The 26,925-nt window shown below is 38.7% G+C and overlaps 3 protein-coding genes across 6 annotated transcripts in view; 2 read left to right on the top strand and 1 right to left on the bottom strand.

The window, feature by feature from the left end:
* Positions 1–15,599, top strand: part of LOC133530279 (inactive dipeptidyl peptidase 10-like) — a 539,190-nt gene extending 523,591 nt beyond the window's left edge. For all 4 annotated transcript variants that reach the window (XM_061868160.1, XM_061868161.1, XM_061868159.1 and 1 more), the window contains 13 exons: positions 1,474–1,691; positions 2,069–2,171; positions 2,851–2,972; positions 5,731–5,981; positions 6,468–6,630; positions 7,210–7,359; positions 7,495–7,635; positions 8,234–8,325; positions 8,786–8,906; positions 9,138–9,211; positions 9,540–9,700; positions 10,140–10,345; positions 10,841–15,599. In XM_061868160.1, the coding sequence (XP_061724144.1) occupies positions 1,474–1,691; positions 2,069–2,171; positions 2,851–2,972; positions 5,731–5,981; positions 6,468–6,630; positions 7,210–7,359; positions 7,495–7,635; positions 8,234–8,325; positions 8,786–8,906; positions 9,138–9,211; positions 9,540–9,700; positions 10,140–10,345; positions 10,841–10,990 (1,952 nt within the window). In that variant the 3' untranslated portion in view covers positions 10,991–15,599. The remainder of the gene's footprint in view (positions 1–1,473; positions 1,692–2,068; positions 2,172–2,850; positions 2,973–5,730; positions 5,982–6,467; positions 6,631–7,209; positions 7,360–7,494; positions 7,636–8,233; positions 8,326–8,785; positions 8,907–9,137; positions 9,212–9,539; positions 9,701–10,139; positions 10,346–10,840) is intronic.
* LOC133530426 (uncharacterized) lies at positions 14,260–20,074 on the bottom strand. The gene is made up of 8 exons (XM_061868336.1): positions 19,300–20,074; positions 18,982–19,150; positions 18,572–18,842; positions 18,372–18,463; positions 17,878–17,941; positions 17,260–17,412; positions 16,157–16,809; positions 14,260–14,266 (listed from the first exon to the last, which is right to left on the bottom strand). Exons 1-8 carry the CDS (start codon positions 19,781–19,783, stop codon positions 14,260–14,262), a joined length of 1,893 nt encoding a protein of 630 aa, XP_061724320.1. The 5' UTR covers positions 19,784–20,074.
* A 765-nt stretch (positions 20,075–20,839) lies between these two features.
* Positions 20,840–26,171, top strand: LOC133530233 (uncharacterized). Its single transcript, XM_061868101.1, has 6 exons — positions 20,840–21,265; positions 21,367–21,964; positions 22,092–22,186; positions 22,636–22,696; positions 23,629–23,781; positions 25,284–26,171. Exons 1-6 carry the CDS (start codon positions 20,931–20,933, stop codon positions 25,794–25,796), a joined length of 1,755 nt encoding a protein of 584 aa, XP_061724085.1. The 5' UTR covers positions 20,840–20,930; the 3' UTR covers positions 25,797–26,171.
* The last annotated feature ends 754 nt before the right edge of the window (positions 26,172–26,925 follow it).

Raw genomic sequence — 26,925 nt, 5'->3', positions numbered from 1 at the left:
TTAAGTACTTCTCGAGATATTTAGCAATGTGACAGATGGACTGACGGACGGACAGAGTCGCACCATGAGGGTTCCTTTTGCACCGTTTTGGAACGGAACCCTAAAAACACCGTGTATACCTCAAATTGGTTACAGTACTACTTGCTAAGTTTAAAACTCTTCTTTTCACGTTCCTTCGTTTCACCAGCCTTAAGTTAAGCTTGCCAGGTATCCCATTTCTAGGAGAAATCTCGGAGTAAACAACAATACATCAATATCAACGTTATCGTCCGGAGTGCTTGACATCAAAAAACACGATAAACCGACATATATCTGCGATAGGCGATATCCATCGGGCTTTCAATATACTTAATAGATGGGATGAATCTGTATTTGAAGTACTGTATATTTACACAAATTATTCAGAATTTCACTCGCAATGTTATATATGTAAAAGTATATTGAGAGCCAGAGTGAACGAGTCCAATGAACTTTGCAATCAATATTTTGCTTTCAGTGATATAGATTTACATGTAGGTGCCTAAAATATTGCACCGCATCAACATTCACATTTCAAGGTTACTCAAATGTAACCCTACTTTAAAGACACAAGCTTTGAACAGAAAGCAGGGTTTTAGTTTTTAAATGATTTACTGGAAGTGGAAAACTGCCTATTCCGAGATTATGCAAAATACCACATCGGGTGCATTCGTGCGTCGTCAAGCCTTAAACAGAAACTATCAGCGGAGACGTGATTACGCGGTGACCCACTTCTGAATTTCTATAAAGCCTGTGGCCCGGGAATTGTATTATGTAAGGGAAACTGGCTTCGTCTGGAGTCTGCGGCGTTTGCGATACGAATAAAGGTGCCAAATAGGCGATAAGCGAAAACTTTGCGGATTGAAACGGAATAGTTTTCTTTTAGAATCTTAATTATACGGTAGGGCTATAAGATTTGAAGTCTAAAGATACATTAGCGCCAACTACGAAATCAACATTTCGTTTGGAATTAAATAAAATGATTTACGTACCTATTAGGTGGTAAACGAACACCACTTCACGTAGTGGGTTTTCGAGCACCGGTTGTCGTGTGCCCTTCGTTATAATTGTTATTGTTTTAAAGACAAATAGGACTCGACAATAAAAGGCTCATTTAGACGGTACGAGAACTCGCAAGCGGGTTTCATTACATTGCGGCATTTGATCGGTCGGATGATTGGATGTAACATCAATAATCTGCAATGTAACTAAAATCGCATGCGAGTTCGCGCGCCGTCTAAATGAGCCTTTTATTGTCGAGTTAATCTTAGATTCTCTTAGTACCACGTATTCGCTTTAAAATAACTATACAATACCACATAATTTGATTTATTCTTACCCCAGCACCGGTCTTTTACACCCCACAGTATATCGGGATTAGAAGTAAGTCAGCAAGAATACGAAGTCTAAGATTCCGAGCAAGAAAGCTTGTTGAAAATAATATTCTGATTCCAGGTGTTCCTGGAGTGATCTTCAATGGCGTCCCGGATTTTCTGTACGAGACGCAGGTCCTGCGGCTGGAGCGCGCGCTCTGGTTCAGTCCCGACGCGCAGACGCTGCTCTACGTCAGCTACAACTGCTCGCTGGTCCACCAGCATCAGTATCCTTGGTATGGGTTGGAAGAACAGGAGCCTCCGGCCTACCCGGCTATTAGGACGCTGAGGTACCCTAAGGTAGGTTGGTAAGATCAAGTTTCAAAACCCTATTTTACGTCATAACTGCTCACTGGTCTTTGTACGGGGTGGAGCAACAGGAGCCTCCAGCCTACCTAGCCATTAAGACCAAGTTTCCAAAATCGCTTATCTACCAAAGGCCCATACTATCCTAGCGATGTTCGTGATGTCGAGCTAGGGAATGCTTGTGAGTTTGTTTTGCAAGAACCGAGAATTCCCGCTTCCGATACTGTATTTATATAGAGCACTCCGTCTGTCGGGCTGATAATTCACAACCAATTAATTATTCTACTCTTTCTCTCAAAGGTTTCATATAAAATCCCCACGGAAGCAATCAAATTATCAAACCTTAAGTTTAACTGAACGTTAAATTACAGGTGAACACGAACAATCCAGTGGCGACGGTATACGTGGTCAGTTTGAAGACACCCAAGTTCCTCTTCCCGCACGCGATACAGTTCACTCCGCAAATTGACAAAGGTATATCCTTACTTTGATTTAAGGTGCGACCAGACCGCAGCTTAAAAAACGGTCACGATACGGAATCGCAGTGACGCGTACCGTTTTTGACGCATGCTCCCCACACCGCTGCACAAGAAAACACGTGATGTGTACATGTGCATGTTTATGGTTCCGATTCAGGCCACAAGATGGCAGACCCTCCAACGCGCACGGTCCCTATCCTATAGTGGCGCAGTTGGCAAAAAGTCGTTTAGAAACAAGTGGTAGCAGCGAGCGACGATCCGGATTCGATCCTTGGGCGTGAATGCAGATATTTCATTTTTGTTTTTATTTTGCACTTGATTTTCATATTTTTGATTGACTAAGCAACTAAGCGTATCAGTTTCAACTTGTACAAAAATGTTTTCTAATATTTAGTTGTTGTCCCTGCCCGTGAGTCGCATTTCTGAACTGATTTGTGAGCAGGTTCGATAGTTATTATTTTGTCGATTAAGTTTTTTTTTTATTTTTGTTCATCAATATTGAACTACGTTTAACAATAATAATATATTTCGCTCCAACCTAGAGTCCCACGACGCTCCCGTATTTTTTTTTAATATGTAGCTTGATCCGCTATTTTTGATGCTAACGGCATATTAATAGAGATAGCAAAACATAATGTATTTCGCAGATTTTGAATTGTGGGGTTGATTAACAGACTGGTACGTCCGCTGGACGGCGTGGACGTCGGAACGGCAGCTGGCGGTACTGCTGCTCAACCGCGCGCAGAACGTCTCCATCATCAGCGTGTGCAGCGCCACCAACTACAACTGCCAGGACGTAAGTCTCCGGTGAACACCGCACTTTTAACGGTGTATTTATCGAATTTCGTTAACTTTGACGTATGGCTAAGTATATTTCCGGAAACTGAATGGCATAGTTGATTATAGAAAATTGGATTTTGCATGCATATAACGTTGTTGTGACAAAGACATTGTATTTAACTCAATCAAAAGAATTGAAAATTATGACATATCAATATCATTTCGAACATCGGTAGTCCAAGTTTAATAGCAAACGTATGAACTCGTACTAAAAACTAATCAATATGTAAACAGGCCCTGTACACGCTCGTAAGGGCCTTATCAGGTAAAATTAAACTATTGATTAGATTGAGAAATCAAATTAATTTAAGCTCATGAATGAACCCTTGAAATTAACGAAGATAACAAAGGTGTATTTAGGAAACTCTCAGTGAATCGGCTATAGAGCATAGCGAGTTATTGCGGTTGCTTAATTACAACAGTGATAAAAGTTCTGAAGATTGTTTTAGATAACGATAAGCCACATTTTACACGGTGTAATACAATCTTGTTAACAAAGTAAACGCACACAAACAAGCCACATTTATTTAATACTATTGTTACACGCGACGGTTGAATTATTTTGCAATTACGAAAACAGCGCGTGGCTGCCGGACGGTGCGTGGCGCCAAATTACATTTAAAGTGGCCTTTCACGTACATGTAGAAATTGGGTCCGAGTAACCCGACCAACTATAATCACATCCTGACGACCTGAGGTTATTAAGGGTAAATAACATATTAACATGGGTCTAATTAGCTGATATACTTGTTTTTAATCTGAAATGAGATGGCAAATCTCCGAATGCGGAATTTTATACCGGAGGGCCCTGTAACATGAACAAATAATTAAAACATACATCGAATGTTACACCTCAAGCAATAAAACTTTTGTTTAACTTTTTTTATTATGAAATTTTCCTATTTTTCATACAAAGCAACTATGGGAGCTCAACGAGGGGTAGGAGGGGGTTAGGGTCGGCAACGCGCATGTAACTCCTCTGGAGTTGCAGGCGTACATAGGCTACGGATACTGCTTACCATCATGTGGGCCGTATGCTTGTTTGCCACCGACGTAGTATTAAAAAAAAATGGTTTTCAATGTACGTTATCATCATTGCAACGACACGAAGTGACGTCGCTTGTCACGCTTTAAACATAACAAAATCCGCAATGCATTTCGTCTTATGCCCTCAGCACACGGAGCGTAAGCGTAAGCGTCGCGTAAGCGTATCGTAATAACATTACGAGTACGTGACGCGTAGAGTTCTGGGCACCAAGCGTCGCGTAAAAGTAAACGTTTTATAAGTGAAATCTCATTAGTTGAAATCATGTAGTCGCTGGCGTCAGATGTCTTCGGCGGAAGTATCTACGATCTTACTTTCTCGTCAGATGAAAAAAAAAATGTTTGATTATGACAGAAGTTTTGTTTTTTACGCGTGTATTACGCTACGCCTGTTGTAATGACGACAGAAATCTCATACGCTACGCTACGACGACGCTTCGTGTGCGGACTTGTTTGAAGTTGTACGGGTTCGTAGTGGTCTCGTTCTACGTTTACGCATTTCTAACGCTTACGCGCCGTGTGCTAAAGGCCTTAGAATAAACTATGAAGTGTACTAAAAATCAAAACACAAGTTATTTTTAAAAGTCGCTGATCAAATGTTGGTCAGTTTGAGAAGTACCTACAGTGTACAGTTTAGTTTATTGCTCCTGTTACTCACCTCACTGAGGGCTCACCCGGTATATTGCAAATTCGAATCCAGCTTGTTGACGAGTATATCGCAGCCTCTGTCTCTAGAATGAACGACTGACCTTAATGGGTGACAACGTTTTCCAATAGCCGCACAATAACTCACGCCTGTACGAGTATCTTCACCCTCAATTACACTTCAAGAATCACTAACCATTTTTTACAACAGCTCTAACGAAAAACCCTCAGACAATGAAGAATAATGATGAGCCAGCGTTTCTTGCTGATTACGCTCGCGGCTGACGACTGAATTATAATTTCCACATCAGCCATCTAGCAAGATTAATGATGGCAGTTTTGTCACAGGACGCCACGTTTTTGTGGCTGGATGTTGCGGAGATTTTATAAGTAGATAAGGAGAGCCATGCCTTTACTTAACCTTTTGAAAGCCACGCCTATCGCACGCGGCGCGTAATCGTGAACCTTGTCGGTACGCATGAAGGTTGATATTGGGCTGTAGCCGCGCGCGTCATATGACGTCTTTGGCGGTCAAAAGGTTAAGTGTACCCATAATTGCTGTTTAGCATTTTGCAAGTTCTTCTCAGATATATATATTCGAAAGATATCATAATAATGTACTTGTTTTGGTCGCCTTTCTAAAGTGGCTTTTGATCCTAAAGTGGCCAAGTTTTTAGATTTATTCCAGGACATCATAATATAAATATTTAATTATAATGCAAAGATATTTAATAAATTCTCACAATATACTGGCACAGGCAGACACATTGACACCAGACATAAAATATTGAACCTTTTGAATAAAAACAATACAAAAATATTGCTTCTCGTTCGTGTGTCGCAAAAACGTTGAACTCTATGTTAATGGCCGTGCATAGTTAAAATCACGTAACTTTTTTTTCACTTACTAGCCTGAGCCGGAAAGTTCATCAGGCTTTACTATAGCTGTTTTTAGCGTTTAGGGCTCGTTTGTTAATGATGATAATGACTTGACAATCAAACGTTAATATGATGATACTTTACAGATAATCCGTGACGAGTCCGACGGCTCCCGCTGGTCCGGCCTCGGCGCTGAGCCAGAGCCGGACTGCGGCTGGTGCGGCGGTTCGGCGCTGCTCGGCGGGCGCACGGCGCTCTTCACCAGCGCGCCCGTCGCCGACCGCGGCGGGGCGTGGCGACACGCCGTGCGGGTCGGCCCGGACGGGAAGACTAGCGTCACGCAGGGACCGTTTGAGGTCACGCAGTTGATGGGATGGGACGAGGGCAGGAAGCTACTGTAAGTATATTGTTAATGATACATTGCTTTGCTTGAAATTATACTTTAACAGACCCATCCTATATGAGGCATTACTTATAAAAAGGCACCTTATTGTCTATGGCGCTTACGCAACACTGCATCCCGCGGCGTTGTATTAGTATTAGGGCATGGATTATAATGGCGGAAGCGCTATCGGCAAAAGTGTCCCTTTTCATAGATAGCGTCACATATACTTTTACAAACTGCCAGGCAGCTGTAGAGGTGAGACGAAAGAAGAAAACTACCGTAATTAACTTTTTGCATTTGAAAGCTACTGTAAGCAAATATTATTGGCCACCATCACCTGTTATTACGCAATGGTCCTAATGTGGGTATGCAGCCTATAATCGGAGCAAACAGACTTGAGTATTCAGTCTAGTCTAACCATTACGAAAACCGTGCGCTACTGCATTTCGTTTTGCTCTTGCCTAATTTTATTTATCAGCCTACTCTTACTTGTTACAGTTACATAATGGGCACCGCACCAGAAAAGGCAGGCGAGCGACATCTGTACCGCGTGCGAATACCCGATGACGCCACTTGGCCGGCGCCTCACTGCCTCACGTGTCCGGACTCAGCCCCTCTACCGCCTGACGAGCCGCCACCACCCACCAGTGAGGAACCCCCGGTATGTACGCCTCACTCCCTCACTTGGCCGGACTTAACCCCTCTACCACCGAACGACTACCTCTCCACCACCCTTCAATGAGGAGACCACGTGAGTACGCTCAGTGATCGGCAGTAGCACCAGCGATTTTTAGAGTATGTGCCAACAACCTTCGACCGTCCAAGAATTAGCGCTGCGAAAATGGAGATGGGTCGGACACACCCTTCGAAAAGGAGCTGCGAACAGCATCAGTATCGCGTTTGAGTGGCGTCCTCAAGGCAGAAAGAGAGCGCGCAAACGCCCCGCACATACCTGAAGGCAGAGTGTAGAGAACGAGCTGCGAGCCGTAGCACTAAGCTGGAACGAAGCCAAGACGGTTGCTCAAGATAGAAATGCGTGGAAGGATCTTATGGCGGTCCTATGCACCTCCGGGGTGTTTAAGGACGAACAACATCTTACAAACCATAGCTGAAAGATAAAACACGTGTTAGCTTTCTATTTTTATGCATTATGTATTCAGCAGCAACGTTTGGCAGCTTATTTACAAATCCAAATATAGTTGAGAATAGTATACTTGTAATAATGTTTTATAATATTTAGTTACAGGAGCCGGAGAACTCGACGTCGCCGCTGCCGGCGTGGCCGACATCAACAGTGCTGCCACACGTGTCCGAGGAGAACGACTCGTTGCCCTCCGAGTGTCTTTACAATCGAGTCATCTTTAGCAGAAACTTCTCTTACTATGTACAGGTGAGCAAACTTTCTCAAACAGACCTGATCACTGAGTCTTAATTTGTGTCTAAATACTGTTAAAACAATGACTCACAAGAAGTCATCCAGTTATACCATGTATTTGTATTGAACTCTTCGTGTAATCTATTTTAGGAGTGCCTGGGTCCCGGGCCGCCCACCATCTTCCTCTGCGCGTCGAACGGAGAGCGTCGCGCGGTGTTGTGGGACGGGGCTCCGCTGCGGCAGAAGTTTGCCGCGCTGGCCGTGCCACAGGCCAAGGTCTTTAGGGTTGAGGTTGGTACTGTTCTAATATATGATATTAATGATCTCACTTTAATTACAGGAGTAATATCTAAGTGTAGGCTATATACTCTTATGCAAAGATAAATTCGGATTTAGATTTTCACTTGCTCATCTTAGGCACTGTGTTTTATGAAAGCGACAGCAATCTTTCCAATAGAGGAGAAATAAGACCTTATCGGATAAGTCCGGTTTTTTTCGTGAGGTTTTCCTTTTGTGATAACTGGCAAAAATAAGTATATTTAGTTTGTTCCTGTATGAGCTTCTGAACTATTTTGTTGGATTTCTTATGTACACTTAAATTAAATAAATAAATATTATACGACATTATTACACAAATTGACTAAGTCCCGCAGTAAGCTCAATAAGGCTTGTGTTGAGGGTACTTAGACAACGACATATATAATATATAAATATTTATAAATACATAGAAAACACCCATGACTCAGGAACAAATATCCATGCTCATCTCACAAATACATGCCCTTACCAGGATTTGAACCCGGGACCATCAGCATCGTAGGCAGGGTCACTACCCACTAGGCCAAACCGGTCGTCAACCTGATTAATCACATTTCTTAATAAATTTCAGGTGCAAGCGAACAGGGAGGCGCGCGTGAGACTCTACCTGCCACCAGGGTTCAGAGAGACCGACGATCTGCCGCTGCCACTCGTGCTGCACGTGTAAGATTTTGTTGTAGTTAGCTTCAGTATATTTTTATCAGGTCATGTGGCGGCCCCCTTTATCACCAACACTCATTACCAATGCTTGAAATAATAACTTAGGTTTTATAGCCCAAACTCAAGGTTAACCAGTTAACCAGCGCGAGCAATGAAGCGTAGTATACTCGGTACAAATATACTACATGTTCGCAGAACTGATCAAATCAGAAACACGAAACTGCGCTTCAAAGCTCAAATTGTAGAACGCGAAGCTTAACTGGGCATGTCTACGGCCTGCGTCTGGAGAGGTGAACCAAAATGGCTACTGAATATGTTCTACGGGACACCACTGACGAAGATGTAGACCCGGATGCAGGCAGACTAAAAAGGAGATGTATAAAAAAATATCACCCGATTAGCAAATTCCATCATTCCAAGTTACAAGATTCTTTTGTTACCAAGTGTTTTTTGTGGCCTGCAGGTCAGCGGAACCAGGAGGGCAGCTGGTGACGGAACAATGGAATCCCGGATGGGGTTGGTACCTTGCAGCTGCGCGTAATTTCATCGTGGCTGAAATTGATGCAAGAGGCTCTGGTGGGCAGGTCAGTATTAGCAGATTAGACCTTAGTTTAGCTGAGAGTTAGTGAAGCTAAACAGTGAATCCTCGAAGACTGTGCCTTGAGGCAGTGTGTAACTTCATCATAGCTGTGATTGTTGCAAGGTGCCGGCCGCTGGTTATCATGTATTGAAGATTCTTAAAAGTACGTACAAGGTTATGTATAAGTTTGATTGATTACTACCACCCAATGTATTAGGATTTTGCTTATTTCCAGGGAGAGGAACTCAGGACTGAAATATATCACAAGCTGTTGTCCGTTGACGTGGAAGATCAAATTGCCGTTTTATCGTAAGTATACAATTATTTGTAACGTTATTTTAAACGTTAATTCAAAACATCCACGTCCAATGGTCAAGTTAATGTTGTAGTAACGTTGATGCATTACACTCGTGCTAAGGATAATCATCAAGATCAAGTGGCTTACTCGAAAAGAAGCTCATGCAGTTGCAAACGGCGACCATATGGGGGGTGCTCTTCTGCATGAAAGTATTCTTCAATTTAACTATAATAAATAAACTTATGTAATGTATATTAGTTATTGATATCATGATATCTAATTGATGCTGATTGTATATACCGTCGTCTTGGCACGCGACTGTATTGTACCGTTGTCCAGGTACCTCCGTGACAACCTGAAGATGGTGGACGGCAGCCGCGTGGGCGTGTGGGGGCGCGGGTACGGCGCGGGCGCGGCGGCCGCGCTCGTGGCCGACGACGCGCGCAACGTCACGCGCTGCCTCGCTGCTGTGGCCCCCGTCACCGACCTGCGGCATTACAGTTAGTGCTAGTGTTGTACTCTGCAGCTACCTACCTACCGATACCGTGGACGTGTGGAGGCGCGGCTACGGCGCGAGTTTACACAAGTATGTGTGTAAACCTCATACTCTGTAAAATAAACAAACGATTAGTACTTTTGCGGGTAGTTATAACATTTATTGGTTAACCACCCAAATACAAAACCGCCTGAATCTGTGACTGAACGACCTGACTTTAACCTACATTATTTGATCATATAATGTTTTTATCTACCCTCAACTGGCTAAATGAGCCATTTGAGGGTAGATTTTGTCTACTTTTATTTAAATACCCAAAGATACAGAGTATAGGGAAGAGCGGCACCTCCCAACACAGGCATTTATTTGCTTACCGGGGGCTCCATCCCCGCATCAAATACACATGTACCTATAATAAATAATTTAGAATTTTAATTTCTTAGATTCATTCTGGACGGAGCGATACGCGGGGTACGGCGCGCACTGGGCGGGCGCGCTGGGAGCTAGCGCAGTGTGGCGTAAAGCAGGCAACCTTCCACCCCGCCGACTGCTACTGGCTCATGCTACAGCCGACCTCGCCGCGCCACAAGACCATGCACTAGGGCTTGCTCGCGCGCTGATACGAGCAGGAGCGGTTTATACACACCAGGTGAGTCACACACAGCCACGCCACAGCCTTCTAAACAGACGCCTGAAACTTAATCGTGCCCTGGTAAATGCTGGAGCAGAAATATCAATTTCACACCAACAGCCGGGCAACTTGCCACTGCACTGCTTTTCCATGAGCTTTTATATGGACCGGCGCCATCTACGCGCACCGGGTGAGTTATTTTACCTTAGTGCAGTTTATGTATGTTTCACATGGCAACCCTGCCAGAAATACATCTGTACTCCAAAAAAAGTTGACTCACTGCACATAAGTAGGTACTACGCTTTGCATACTTTTATATGGCGTTTTAAATGAGGTTATGCGGGTAAACCAACTCTGCCCATCTGAAAGTAGGTTATCAAAACAATATCGTCGGCTAAAGTCGCAAACTTTGTAGCTCCTCCGAGGATTTAAGAGGCTTGAACTACTTGATTTACTGACCCCTTCATAAACATATATAATATGACTCCTTAATCTTCATGTTTCATTGCACAGGTCTACCCCGACGAAGGTCACAACTTCGAGCGCTCTACCATCCACCTGCACAAGGCCATGGAACAGTTCTTCGACGAATGCTTCGGGCCCGTTGAGGTCGCCGACTGGGACGTCGGCGGGGTGGGGGGACTCTTCCCCTTCCGTGACTAGTGCGAGGAGGGGGGGTTCTTATCTTGCTAGAGCTGAGCTTGCTTCCTCTTAGGACTGCGATGCTGAGCTCTCTCTTGTAACAAGTGCAGACTTTAGAGGATTATCCTCTCTAACCACTAGTCTGGTGCTGAAGGACCCTCCCTGTTTCGAATCTAATGTGCGTCAATGACTCTAACGCTTCCATAAAGAGAATTAGTGGACATCAATGACTAACACTAATGCTTCTATAAAGAGAATGTTGTTTCTTGCGAAGAGTGTGGTATCAAGTTCCTCCTAAAACAACTGGTGATACTGGAACAGAATTATTCCTGCTTTCGTAACCGTGTAAGATCATTGACTTTCCAAAAAAAAACCTACCGCATAGAAATCGCCGTAATACCCAAATATAATACGAAGCAAAACTTCGTTATTTTTTAACTAATTTGAACAATCAGCAAGCCTTTTGTAAGATATAAACAAACAAAGTCTAGGAATATAAGAAATGAATGATATTGAGTACTAATACTAGTACTAAATAAAAATAATCTCAATACGTACCTACCTAAAATAGGCCTGGTGACGAAAGTAAGATACAGGCATTGTTTACGTATTGAATATTTTTTTAGAATGGAAAGAATACGGAAAGAAAAATTAAACGCTTCCAAAATAAAAGAGAATTAGATATTGAGAGGCAAAATCTATGCAGGCATTATTGTCAAGAAGATGGATACCTAAACGTGGATTTTTGGGAAATTGAAGAACCTTGAACCATTTACCTAATAAGGTGGTTTTAATGATGTTTCCTGATATTTAAATCTAGCCTATCGAGAGTTTAATCTTGTAAACGATGCAAATATTCAGATGTCGTCTTTACATATATGCTAGGTTGCAAATAAATGGTTACGATAATTCCTCTTTATCTTCTATCCTAAGTGTCACTAAAATTAGTGAAGTACGTGTTCATTGTTATTAACTTGGGAGAACCGGGAACCGAAAAACGTTAAAGACTTAGACAAATTAACATTCAATGTATAGAAAAACTTGCAGAGAAGATTTAGAAAGAATCATTGTAGAATTAATCAAGAGTTAGATTTTCAGGGCTTTTAGCTAGTTTGGCCCCGAAATTTGTCCTGGGTTACTAAACCCAAGGCACAGTGATGTTTGGATCTAACTATACAATTACTGAAGTTATAATTTTGAACAACACTTTAAGAACATAGTTAAGAGATGAGGTAAACACATCTGGTAATAGTATTGGTGCCATTCGTGTTCCCATAACGAAATATATGGTTTAGTCTTCTTTTGGTTTTGAGCAAATAATAGCTTGAGCCGTTTCCAAGATTGGCTTTAAAATTCTATACTAACTATATTTATTAATTTAACTACAAATGAGGGATGTTACGGAGCTCCGGTTCCGTTAAGTCGGAACTTCCGATTGGTATTACACATCCGCTTCGGTTCTGGTTCCGTTACTTTTGAATCGGAAGTTATATCGGAAGTCAAAGACTTTTTTTTTAGACTTTTTGCTTTTAACACCTAAAAGCTCAACGTTTTTTGTTAAGGATCATTAATATTTGGATATTTTTTTAATAGAACTATCTACCCTTAAAATATCGTCTACCTCTCACTCAAGCTCCGATTCTGGTTCCGGTTCCGTTTTCGGTTCCGATTCCGTTTCTGGGTCCGATAAACTAAATTTAAAACATCTGGTTCCGCTTTCGATTCCGATAAAACCACATCCGTTACATCCCAGCTACAAATATCAGTTATATTTGTAGTAATGTTTTATGTATGATTCAAAAATGTTTAGAGTTTTGGTTAGTTGTGGACCAAGATCCAATGGACTTGTATTTGAATGTAATTTTTAACAAAATGAAGCCAAACTTGCACTTCCAAGAGAATTGGATTGATAAATCTTTGTGTGATAAATATTTAAAGTGTAATATCAATGGCTGTTTCAAGTACTTATAAGAATATTTATTAGTTTCCCTTTGTTTACCGAATTGTCCCAAAAGGATGGGTAATTGTATTTGAGTTAACTAAAGTTTTTTTCCATCTTTGATATTGTGAGTAGCCTAAATGGCATAATGAGATGTGTTAAGATTGATTTCGTCGTTAATCATTGACACTTTTTGGAAAAATGTATAATCAGGATGTTTTTTTTTTTTCATAACTTTAGTTACATAAAGTTTTCAATAACATATAAAACGTTTTTCTAGTTGTCTCATATCCCTTATTTGAAAGAATGTTGAAGATTGTGGATAAATCCAAACCTTTGAAGCCTAAATGTTAGACTTTATTGTGAAACAATAAAATAAAGTACGACGGTTAAAATATATATTTAAAGAGATAAATGTAGTATTTTATTAGATGTATAAATTCAACTCAAGTTTGTGAACAGATTGACGAACAATCCTTACTTACTGTACAATCAATTGTTCACTGGCTTGACGATGGGATAACAACTCCCGAAAAATTTCTTATGATTATTATAAGGAAGGAAATTCTATATTTTGTCGTGTAACGTATCAAGATCTTTATCTATACCTACTATTTCTATGTCGCTTTCAATGTCATCGTAAAATAGCTATAAATATAGTTCCCTTAAATCCTTACCTTGATAAGAAAGTTTTTATTAAACAAACGACTTTTCAGTGTGTACACGGCCCTACTGTCGTCCATCACGTACTCGGTACAACTTCAACACATATTTGAAACGCTCCAAATTATAATATATTTTATTACCATTGGACAACTGCAAGTCTATCAAAAAGAAGTACTTATCAGTAAGTGTTATTTCTTAGTACTATACTTTAAAGTCATTTGTAAAATAAAGAGTAACTAATAGATTGTACTAGAAACTTACTCCCACATTGACTCTAAACCGCCTAAAATTCTCAACATCTACATTCTATTTTTGTCACAAACATACGAGTCGATGGGGATAAAATATCAAGAAGTATAAAAACTTACCTAAGAATTTATAAAACCTACTTCATTTCGAGGTATTCCGCAGACAAATCGCTTTAGATACAGATTACAACGATGCATGATCAGTAAAAAAAAAAGATCAGTAAATAAAAGTTGTGTCTTTATTCATATATCCGTATTTTTTGAATATTCAAACGAAATATTTGTAATATAAGTAGAGGAAAGTATCGTCTGCGTATGCCTCAAACGCACCTTGAACGTTGCCGAGATTTGATATTTGTGTAAATTAGGACCCCTAAATAAAACGTATTGGCTTTATTTGTTTTTAGCAAGCTTGTGGAAACGCATTAAAAAGTATATCAAGCACTATAACCAAAGATACATTGATTGAGTGAGATGTATAAAATCTAAGACAATTCGTGCTTCGAATTTGATAGACGAGATGGCGCTGTACAGCTCCAAACATTTTGCGGTAACTCTGATTATCAAAAGTTGATGTTTGACAACTCAGTGACCGAAAAATATTTGGCGCTACTGCCATCTGTTTTGGATGTCAAACTAAGGGGCACGTTTTTTTCTCAGACTTTACCCCTCTATTACAATCAATTATCTTTGCTATAACTAACATATTTTAACGCAGTTTAATTATGTGAAAGATTTGAAAGCAGAGGTTGGTAACTAAAGGATTACAGTCCTCTAAGGACATATGTAGTTGACCCTCCCTGAAAACCATCTGCTATCAAAGAGAATATGAAATATAGGTGGATTGTCAAAGAAAACTTTGTAGCCACAGTAAATTTACTGCCATCTTTCGACACATGATTAAAACTTTTAGAACGCCATTTGACTTTGATCCTTATTCTATCACTGATATATGTTAAATTTGTTAAATATCAAAAAGTGGCGCCATCAAAGGCCAAAGGTACGGCATTGTTTCGAGCGATGTTACCTTACCTTTGGGTTATGAGTTATTACCGATAAGATGGCGCCACTTTTTATTTAACAAATTTAACACATATCAGTGAGAGAATAAGTATCAAAGTCAAATGGCGTTCTAAAAGTTTTAATCATGTGTCAAAAGATGGCAGTAAATTAACGTGGCTACAATCCACCTCTATATCAAATCCTCTTTACTGCTATGCAGACGGAGGGTAGACTGTTTCTGCAGATAATTATACATCGAGTCATGCCAAATCCATGAAAAGCGATAGAAATATTTGTAGACAAATGATAAGTCTCGGCGACGGTACTCTCTACAAATTCTACTCTTACATTGAGTTAGCTAAACTAGTCTTATCTCTAGTCATTTTATTTATCTAAGAAATGTAACTAGGTGTCGAGGTTTTTAGATCTCAATGTTTTGGATATCATTTTCGTTGAAAGTTTTTTATATGAGTTTTATTTACTCATATTATCCGGAGAATTTAGGATAGAAAATAAAAACTTTAGTTCCAGAATGAAATGCGTTTTCTAACTTGAATTATTTGCAACATTGAAATACCTAGTTATGTTACTTATTGTTTTCATTCTGTTCAGTGAGTAAGAAAATCCTATTCTGTATAATATTGTATAGATACGTTAAGTGATATATGTTCATATATACCTACATGTTACATGTCTTAACAACGCTCAGTGGATATATTGTTTAAATTTATGTTGAATTGTTGTTTCATATAAAACAATAAAAAGTTGTTCCCAATATTCGTTTTATTATCTTTAAGCAACATAGCTCCGCTGTTAACCTGCAATTAGTATCGTCAGAATTAAGTGTAGGATCGATCGAATTGTTTTTACCCGACTGCATCAAAAAGAGAGTAATGCTTTAGTTGCATTTTTTACATCTAATTACAATGCACAAAAGAGTCTAAATGTTAATAACAATAATAACATGACAACTGACAAAAACTAACGTCGACGTACAGAGTTTAAAAATGAAATTATAAATGAATATAACATACCAATATATTTTACAATATTTACCCTAGTGTTACACTTTGTAGATGTTACTTAGCATAATATGTTTTCTTGGCTGTATCAGTGTTTTTTAATGGAATGTCATTAATATGTTCGATTAAGTCTTTGATTGCTTTTGTGAGTTTAACATTTAATTTATTTGTATTTTTTATATTAATGCGCTGAGTAGTTCCGCTATTAGACAAGATAATAACCGATTTATTATGACCCATTCTATCAGTTTTTCGCATAGAGATAGGTTGAATATCTATTTGATATTGAAGATCGAAGACTTCAAGCGACCTCGTGGTTTCTTTAGATGTATCATTGCTACCTAACTCCCAGTCAAGCATTCTTGTCACCGGTACATCACGTGGGACGTCAAAACGTTGTGTCGATGACTCTTCTTCGTTAAAATATTCGGGTCGAGCTGGGGTCGTAGTAGTGGGATCTGAATTAAGCTTCAGAATGTCAACCTGTTCATACTCTTCTGACTTGATAATTCCAGGATCTTCATTTTTGGTAATCTTACCGTTTTCAAAAAGTATCTTAATAAAGTTGGTAAAAGAATCACTTTCATCATGTGCATCTTCTACTGTATCATTTTCTTCGAACAGTGCCGGTTGCTCCGGTATTATAGTTGAGCGTTCTTCAGGCTCATCAGAAAAGTTGATCTGATCTACGTCAGAGTGCACCACATCAGTAATTTTACTGCGGATCGCATCAGAAATATGCTCTGGATTTTCTAAATGGTCATTTACTCTAACCGAGGGCTTAATTGTAAGTTTATCTATAGGCCCATTAAGTATATCTTTCAATCCAAATTCTCTTTGTAATACTTCTCGAGGATTTTCTAGTTCTAATTCCATCTTATCAAGTTCTTCACTTGGAACTCCGATATCGATAGACCCAGGAGTTTGAAATGTGTGTGGATTAGCTAGCTTACCGTCGGCAATCTAAAACCCAAATATGGTAATTTATATTAAGTAGATTAGTATTTTTATAGTAGAATTTCATACCAAGATCGGATTTATATTAGTAGAATTTGATACCAAAATTAACGTGGAACTAGACATATATTATTAAAATGGGTGTAACATCTGAACTGCCTAATTATGGCGATAGTGTAACCGCTTCTAAGATTATTGATTCTTAATGCCTACGATGGAGGTAGAAATTATAAAGCCAATTTTTTTTTTACTTAATCCTCTAATTCGCCAAGTGCCAATGTTATTGAAAATGAATATGTACTGGTTATTTTTCTGTTATGTGGTACTATTAGTACTGAATGCAGGTAGTAACCTTTAGCCTGTCAAAACGCATATATAACTGGCGTTGGTTAATCAATTATCATACAGGCTTGGATCTTTTAGCTGTACTATTAACTATACCAGCATTGAACATACCGCAACGCTATCCAAGACGCTATCAATCCAGTCTGCGTAAAGACCGATTCGCGTGAAAACTGTGGGCGCATCGACGCGGCCGCAGTGTGGAGAACCGAAGCTGATGACACCCGTTAATAGGCTGCCCGCCAGCGCGGGTCCGCCGCCATCGTGCTGTTTATTCAAAAACGATATTCACTTATGAGACCAATTAGAATATTAATGCTGATGCTTCGTATAGCAACCACCTGGCAAAAAACAGTACAGAGTCAGCCGAAAGTAACACTCAAAATATGACCAAGCAGCCAAAGATTTAAGAACCTCATTTACCCCACTTAGTTATGACATGCGATGTAGCCTTAGTCTAAATATAATAGTTAAAAAAAACCTTATTATAAAATCGGGAAAAGCGTATTTTAAAATACTGGCTGAAGATAAAAATACAAATCTCAGTAATAAGAGCAGTCTCTATGAGAGTGAAAGGCACGAGTTTTCATTTATTTACCTATATATATATAACTGTATACATATAATACATGTGAGAAAAGGCAAAATCGAATTCGTTTGGAACTGCCGACTATTCCAATAGCACTTGTTCTACTTAATGTATGTATCTTTAAAAGTGTGAGAAGTACTCACATTACAGGCTCCGTCACCACGATCAACAAATCCGGCGCAGAAATTCTTGTCTGAGACATATTCTCTAAAAAGTGGTCATACTTATTATCAGAAAGAAAACTATACTTTTTATAACAAGCCTATTTAGTCGTGTCACATGTAATTAAATATGAGGAAGATATTAACTTTTTGAACGCCAAGAACACCTAAAGTCGTCGTTACTTATCGTGCCCACAGCGCCAAGGACAACTATAGGTGTTATGGCGGACGCTGTCAAAGTAACCTTCACACTTTAAAGTAAGGTTTAGATTAGCTGCGTTGCGCACGGGACCTTGGCATTTGAGTGATGTTTGTGTTTATGACATAAAGCGTTCAAAATGTTAAAAAGGAATGAATTTGTTTTGCAATTTTTCCCAAGCACAGCATCAAAACTTTTGTGGAATGCGTGTCAGATTTTCAGATCAGAACTACTACCTAAATATTATATTATAATATAAATTATTGATCAGTTTTACTTGGTGTAAATATATTTGCATTCTTCTATTTCGTAGATATTTAGGCGTGCTCGAGATAACGGTCGTTCTTCCACTTCGGTTTTTTCTGACGGCTAGAAACAAAAACATAAAATGTTTGAGCGGCTCCAATATTCAACTAAGCGTATCAGTACAGCGTTTACATTATATATGTTACTTTCAAGATAATAAACAAAACTTACATCCCTTCGGCCCCATCCCAAAATCATGACATCCTTAACTTTCTTCATCAAACTGAGACTATCAAATTTATCATACTTTACAGCCACCACTTTCTTCTTTTGGAATCGTAACGCTTTGCGAGTTTTGAGAATAACCAAATTGTTAGCTAGGGTCGAGCGGTCAAAATCTGGGTGGAAGAAAAGTCTATCTATGTTTACTAGGTAGCCCATTTTAGTGACGAAATCACTACCGATGCGTATTCGTACCATCTGGCTAGTCTCGTCGCGAGTTCTGTAAAAGCCAAAATTAAGTTAGTAACGCACGGGCATACAGCGCGTGACCGCTTTGAGAAGATTGTCTCGCTAAAAAACTCATCTTCAAGATGGCATGGATTCATTGAAAGCTGCTAGGGTTTTTTCACATAACTCACCGCATAAGACAGGAGGCAGCGCTGATTGCCAGGCTCTCATGCAGCAACGAGCCGGCGCAGACGAAGCGCTCCCCCACGTGCACGCTCACCATGAACGGGTACCGTGCGATGCCCGTGCTGCTGCCCTTGAAAATCCGCCGACTGTCCAACTCCTGACTAGAGTTGGAGCCTGCATACATAAACAGATTAAAATAAATACGATACATTACAAAAACTCTTTACGTTGCAAATGCTTCTTGCATAGAAGAAGTTGTTTAAAGAAAATAATTACTATTTAAACATTTTATTTGCATTACGATATATTTTTCCTATACTTACTCCATACTGTATAATCAATCGGAGGGAGTGCTTTCGTTGTGACATTATACCCTTTTGCCATATTTGTTAAATCAGCGAAGTTCTCAAGCTGAAGAGAAGTTTTATTTTCATCGTGAAAGCTGTCGTTGTGTGTAACTGCATGTTCTCTTATCATTTCATCAATGACTTCGTTAACGCCAGAAATTTGATCAGCCATTTCATCGCTTATGTTTATTTTAATATTATTGTGCATTTCTTTATGCTTTTCATAGTATTTGCGAAGCACGTTTTGTGCAAAATTCTGCATAACTATGTATTCTTCAACTTTCTTGGGTTGGATAGCCGTTTGGTTGATTTTCAAAGAAATAAATAAATCATCTACTACACCAAATATTCTATCACTAACTTCATGATGAACATCATTTGTCTCGATGATTTTAGCAGTATTGCTTAAATTACCTAGCGAAGAAAATAAAATTAAGGTAATAGCTGTAATGTTCGTCATGGTTTATTACTAAAATGGATTTAAAATGGAAAGTGTATTAAGAAAACCAGTTTCAACGAATAATAAATAAGTAACTCTACACAACTAGTTTGTTTTACAACCTAACCATCTCCTCAAACTCTTTCATATTTCGAAATTTCAATTGAATGTAAATAACTTTATAAGTAGTTAAGATAAGCTGCATTACTTATTTCATCACCTCGTCCTATACTAGTAAGTAGGTAGATAAGGTACATAACTTATGTACTCACTTATTTGGTTTCGAAACGTTAAATTAACAATAAAATATGTACTATAATGCTATTGACTTAGTTGTATTAAGATTACGAATAAACATATTGCAACATACCGTTGGAAACTTATATATGTTTACATGCAATAAAACAATGCATACAAAGGAAATACTTTAATGTCGTAACATTGTAGGTACAATTTACTTAAGCTTTCAAACGTTTGTCATATATAATTTTTCAATAATCTGTAGGTATCTTCATGGTGATCATAAAATTTTGGGCTATCTTCTGTTTCTTCAACACAACTCACAGTCTTAACCAGTGGCTGCAACACTCCATAATGTCATCACCTTTCGTTTATGATGTTCACCAAAAACTTTCGAGTCAGGAATTAAAAACAGATATTGATAAAGAACCAGCTGAAGTATGGACTAAAGAAAGCTATTTCACTAGTCTGACTCCTGTAGAAAATGCGGGCAGTAAAGAAGAAACCATACCGACATTAACCGACATCACATATAACGATAATACTTTAGTTTTAACGACAGCGATAAACGTATTCCGTAAAGAAATGGCGACTTCAGACTTAAATATAACACAAGAAGATATTACCAATGACTTTATGAAAAGACCTATAAGTAAGGCCAAATTTATTAAGAGGAAACACCGAGTTATTGAGCGTTATCTTAAATCTGAAGATAATTATCAGAGTAGGAATTTTACGAGAAGCGAATCAGATTCACGAGAAATAAGTTCCAAGGAAAAACATTATAGGGGTGAGATTTCAGTCCAATTTAAAAATCCAAATTAGTGTTTAATTTAAAGTTTGTATTAACATCATAATACCTTTACGAAGATATCATCAATACTTGACTATTATCAACACATTCGCACGTTCGATCTGCTAAAGACGTATGTGTCTACCCGACAGGAAAGAAAGCCTATCCATAGCAAATGTCGCATCAGCAGAGATAGCAGATACTCGTAGCATTAAACAAATGATCAGACTAACGTCTTTCGTTATTTATTTATTTTCTCTACATCAGTTATCTTCTTCAAATTCACAAGTGAGTTCCTTAGATTATTTATCCCCAGTACACACTCCCGCTCGACGCATCTACCGCGGGCACAAAACGAAGATCAAGCATTTTCCTTTTTTGGTGACCGTTCATGTCCTCGGCCGGTTCGTGTGTGGCGGCACGATTATCAAATCGGACCTAGTCATAACCGCCGCCCATTGTTTGAAAAGGTAAATAGTGGATTATGCCTAGAACAATGGCATGTTTAAAGATTAGGAGGGTTTTGTCGCTCTAGCCTTATACTGAACCACTCATCTAACTTTGAATGCAGGTGGCAGGAATGGGTGCATCGCACCAGTACTACACTAGAAACAACAACTTATGAGACCACTACCGATGAGACCACGACCGATACAATCACAACTGATGTGATCTCAATCGATGACATCGTAAATGATGTATTCGGTATCGATGTAATCGCAACTGGTACCGACGGAGCCGAATTTAAGTCAACCAATACAAACACTGATGGAACTGAAACTACCCCCACCGAGACCGAAACGACTGATACTACAATAATTACTCAGCAGATTAGCTCCGAAGACTCCGGAAAAAGCTCGAGTTACGAAACGATACCACCGAAGACAGTCATCACGGAAGAAACTTCTAAACCTCCCACTTTCGGTGTCCTCTCTGTGCGCATCGGCACAAACTATTACAGATTAGAGGGGAAGGTGGTCCAGGTGGTAAATGTTTATTTCCATCCTTCATACGATGAGAACAACTTGCAAGACAACCTGGTCATCATGAGACTGGAAAGACACCTCAATTTCAAACGAAGGAGAGTACGCAAGATAGAGATCAGTACAGACGCATCTGATGTGGCAGAGGGTACTGAAGTTACTATTGCTGGTTGGGGTGCTAAGACTGTAAGTATACTTCAACATTGAATCTCTAAGAATATTTACTTAAAATTATGGTGTAATTAATGAAGGAAGGATTAAATGACTAACTTTAAATTAGGAAAAGTTTTCTAATGTAATTTATTTTCTTCAGTACCACAACAAAGTCTTTAACGCTTTATGGAATTTGATCCACAAGGCTGTCTTGACAGTCAGTCCTCGGGATGAGTGCGTAGATACATATACTGAGTAAGTTTACACTATGCCTTAACTTCACATTTACTTATTTAACCTGAGACCCCTATTGTAAATTTATTCGATAGCGTGACGTGACGTACGCGTTTGCATTGTCATTTTGTATGGGAATAAGAAACAGCGCGCCAAGCGGGACGTTTTGGAAACTCAAAATCCCATAAAAAATGACACTTAACGCAAACACATACGTCACGTTTCGCTATCGAATAAATTTACACTAGGGGTACAGAACAAAGCAAAATTAAGTATTAGATTATACTATATTTATTACATTTGTTTCCACCAATGTATGGGTGGTATGGCGGTCGGTAACAGCGTCGAGTGTGTATGCGTGCATTACGTTTCCCGTCCCGGTCATGCCCCAAACTCACTAGCGGTTACAAATCTACTTTGCCCACTTACTTACTTTTTCTTTACTTTACACTGTTTTGACAACTCTACAGGAACTTCGTGACAACAACAAATTTTTGTGCGCTAAATGAACATCACGAGGGAGCTTGCAATGTAAGATTCTTCCCCTTCAAATGGCTCTATCAATGTTCTATCTTAGCCAGCCATACTCAAGTTGCGGCCCGCCTGGCTTATTAGGTAGCCATTCGATCGTCAGCTTTATATTCAACTTGCGGCCCAGGATTACAACACAAAACCGTCTTTGTGGCCATCATAAAACAAAAGGTTGAGTATGGCGTTTCTATCCCCTTCGTTAATTTCTACTGCCTTTTATTATAGAAATGGTGTCCTAAGAGACCTCCTATTTGCTTAAGGAGCGATCACAGTACCTAGGTATACTGTTTCTCGCTTGAGAACGTCTTGCTGGTATAATGTATTTTTCTCAAACTTGCAATTAAATGTTCACATGACTTACTTCAAATTAGGTCCGGAAAACTACATATCAGGTGCGATGAGGGAAGATGATATGTAAAGGAATTTCATACAGCCTTACACACCTAGGCCTATAAGGCAACCTTCTTTTGTTTTTATTAAACGTCAAATTATGACATGTCTTGGCATATAACCATAAAAAAACCTTTAAGCAAATTTCTGACATAAGTAATGCTTTTTTTTTCTTTTTTATATATTTTTTTCATTTTTCTTTTTTTTTCTTTTTTGTGTTTGTTTAATATTATTTTAGTGTTTTCTTAAAGGGGAACGAAATTTTGATTATTTATGCGCTACGACGCACGGTTTAGGAGATACAGCCCTATAAAGATTTTTTTTAAATCACAAAAAAGAAAAAAAATCACCTATTTTATTATTATTATTATTTCATTGCAAATTTGAGAAAAGCACTATACAAATCTCGGCGAGAAACGGGATTGCCAGCCGCGTATCCCTATTCGACCTCGCTCGCTCGGTCGTCTACATCTACTTCGCCTGCAACCCTTCGTTTCCCGTCCTCTATAGTAATGTAATATTACTTTAACTCTCGATGACAGCGCGATGCCGGTAATCCTGCGGTGGTGGATGGCCTGCTAGTGGGTGTTGTCAGTTTTGGCCCCCCTAACTGCGGGCAATGGGACGCACCTACAGTCTTCACCAACGTTGGCTACTACGCAGACTGGATTGAAGAGATCATGCACATGGATCTGGTATTAAACATCTGTCAAAAATATTACAATACGACTGGCCAATGTTCATATAGATCGTGTTATTCATGACGACGCCTGCCTTGACTCGTATTGTCAGGTTAGTAAAGGTTAGATTTGATAAATCTGCGCGTCATAGTGGATGACACAAACTGTAGGTAGCTACGCTATGTTAACGGCACCAATCATGGGACATTTAAGAGAAAATATAGAGTATTTTTGATATATCATCGACATCTGTAAAATTTCTTGCGCTTTATGCTTTAATAGTTGAATGTCCAATTCGTCCTTTATGTTTTCTATGTATTTAATGAAAGCTACTATAATTGGATTCAATGTTATTAACCAATTAAAACTATGGTTTTCTACTCGTCATGGGATGTATGGCGCCATTCATTTTCAAACTTACGAATATCAATGAACAAATAAACTTCAGCAGTGCCATGGCTCTTGTTTATGGTAAAATGTTGCCATCGATTAAAAACTGATGGTAAATACTTATTTTACAGGATTTATCTATACCATCCCATTACTGGTGCCTGTTCTATTATAGGGGTGTTTACTATACCAATTTCGTTGCGCTTTGGACCGGCGATCTAATGATGTGCGTTCGAATCCCACGTTAGCCAGAATTCATTTTTTCATTGTAATTGTGATAGACATCTGTATATTATAATATAATACAATTCATAGATTTTAATGTGGTACACCCCACAATAAAAAAAAAGAATAAAATTATATTTAGTAAATAAAAAACACCCAGGAACTAAAAAGCCAAAAGCTATAAATCAAATTTATATTGATGTGTTTGAAGTTTTTCAATAACCGCTTGACCGATTTTGTTAAAATTTAAATGGGAATACCTAGAAAGTACACCAAATCGGTTCAGGCGTCTTCGAGTAATCGGGGAACATACAGAAAAAAATAGATTCCGACGAACGACGACGACGAATTAAGTACGCTTTAAAGGCAGGTTCCAATGGACAACCATTTCAAAACATCTGTATTACTTATAGTCTGCCAAGCCCAAGCCATTTCCGTCAGTAGAAACAAAGCGGCAGTAGGAACCACGAAGGGTTATCGTCCCATATAAATTTTAATATCGCGCCTTTTCCACTGGCAAATATACACATAAGCACATAACCAACTATGAAATAAATTGAACCATTGAAAAACTAAACATGACTTCGAATTTAGAACAGTATTTAATACATGTTTAAATGTATTCCTGTTTAATTAAGATGTCCATTGTTCACTGTCTCCGATAGCTCGTCAAATGTTAAGTCATCTGCAATAATATGTTACACAACAAAGGCCGCAAAAACATCTGACACGATCTTATTTGCAGAGCCATAATAGCGTATCACATCTTTATTGCGGCTTTCGAGGAGTAACATATTTCATTACTCGTATTGCTGGTGACTGTTCCAAAATAACGTCAAATGTCTACTACCCCATTTGGTCCTAACCCATAAAGTTTATTAGGTGCTTTTTTAATTTGCCAGAAATCATCATCAATATCATCATCATCGTCGGATGAAAATGAAAACCGAAAAAAGCCAACACCAGAAACGACCACCAAGTGTGCTGGTTGGACAAAAGCTACCACAACCCCAGAACTCTCGGAATTCGATACACCTGTATACTATGATGGTAATATTTACAAAGATGAAAAAGGTTGGACAACGAAAGCTACCACAACTACAGAACTCTCGGGATTCGATACACCTGTATACTATGATGGTAATATTTACAAAGATGAAAAAGAACAGTATAATTTTCCTACGAGAGCGTATGAAGACGTTAAATTAAGAAGGAGGTTTAGTGTAGTAGTCAGTGAGAAACATAGTACATCGATAGTCCCATTGGACAATGCTCTTCCGAAAATATCTACGTTAAGTGAATCTGGTGCAACCATCGAAAAAATATTCTTATTAACGCCTAACACACCTAGAATTCGCAATGATTTAGATCACACAGTTCCAATATTTCCATACATTTTCGAACGATTTTCGTAATTGTTCGAAGAGTTAAGCAATTAGACCTAAGATTAGTAACGGTTTCTAAAATTTTACGTACTACGATAAAATTTACAAAATGGAAGATAGTTTGAAATGATGACGACAATAAAGCTGAAATTGAATTCAATATGTGTGTAAATTATATTCCCGAAAAACCAAATAAAAATGATAATTGATTCTCGTTGTTTTCTTTATAGGTATGCGATACGATACTAAAAGAATATGTATTAGAAAAATATATAAAAGATTCACTAACAACGCAGTCCTACAACTAGCCCTTATTAGGAACTAGAGGTGCCATTGATAACAGTAAAAATACATAGTAAAAACTGTTTACTTTAAATATCATCCAAACAAACGACTAGCAAAATAAACGCCATCCCAAATTGTCCCTGGGGCATAAGGAACTTGCACGCATATTTTGCCGCCTCAACATTCTAGAGCTAAAACTGATGGTCAATGTTAAACTCCATACTTTTTATCAGAAAAGTGAGTTAGAAGTGACTTAAACACAACCTAAGGTCTGTTTTTTTATTCCGTAGACTAAAATAACACATAATTATAAATTATATAATCACCATATAAACAGGGTTGACAAGGTCCGTGACCTCGGGGTTATAATAGATAATAAACTTACTTTTAATAATCACATAGATATCATTGTTCAAAGGGCTTACAAACAACTTGGTTTTATATTAAGGGTTTGTAAGCCTTTCCAACATGAAATTACATACATGATATTATACTACAGTTTAGTCAGATCAATCTTAGATTTCTCGTGTATCATTTGGAACCCTTTCTTTAGGTGTCATATCAATAGAATAGAACGTGTACAAAGGAAATTTCTCAAATCTATCGACTTCCGTATGGGACGGAGTCGAAATTCATATAAAAATAGTCTTTCTCACTATGGATTGCTGACACTTGAAGATCGCCGAGCACAGTTTGATATAATGTTTCTTTACAGAATCATTAACAACTTTATTGACTCCCCCTCACTTCTTGGTAGGTTATTATTTAAAATACCTCAACGCACTGCACGCCACAAGAAATTATTTGCTATCCCTTTCGCTCGTACAAAATATTGCTCAAATTCTTACTTCAACCGTTGTCTCAATTATTACAA

This window comes from Cydia pomonella, chromosome 22, assembly GCF_033807575.1.
Source record: "Cydia pomonella isolate Wapato2018A chromosome 22, ilCydPomo1, whole genome shotgun sequence".
NCBI lineage: Eukaryota > Metazoa > Arthropoda > Insecta > Lepidoptera > Tortricidae > Cydia > Cydia pomonella.
The sequence above is the reverse complement of the archived record's forward strand: the minus strand, read 5'-3'. Positions and strand labels throughout refer to the sequence as shown.

Coding starts and splice junctions, on each gene's coding strand:
- LOC133530426 (XM_061868336.1), bottom strand. CDS start 19,783: ATGACGAACATTACAGCTATTACCTTAATTTTATTTTCTTCGCTAGGT. Junction 19,151..19,299: donor GATTGATTATACAGTATGGA/GTAAGTATAGGA, acceptor TTATGTATGCAG/GCTCCAACTCTAGTCAGGAG. Junction 17,942..18,371: donor TGCAAATATATTTACACCAA/GTAAAACTGATC, acceptor ACCACTTTTTAG/AGAATATGTCTCAGACAAGA.
- LOC133530233 (XM_061868101.1), top strand. CDS start 20,931: ATGTGTCTACCCGACAGGAAAGAAAGCCTATCCATAGCAAATGTCGCA. Junction 22,187..22,635: donor TGCGTAGATACATATACTGA/GTAAGTTTACAC, acceptor ACAACTCTACAG/GAACTTCGTGACAACAACAA. Junction 22,697..23,628: donor ATCACGAGGGAGCTTGCAAT/GTAAGATTCTTC, acceptor TCTCGATGACAG/CGCGATGCCGGTAATCCTGC.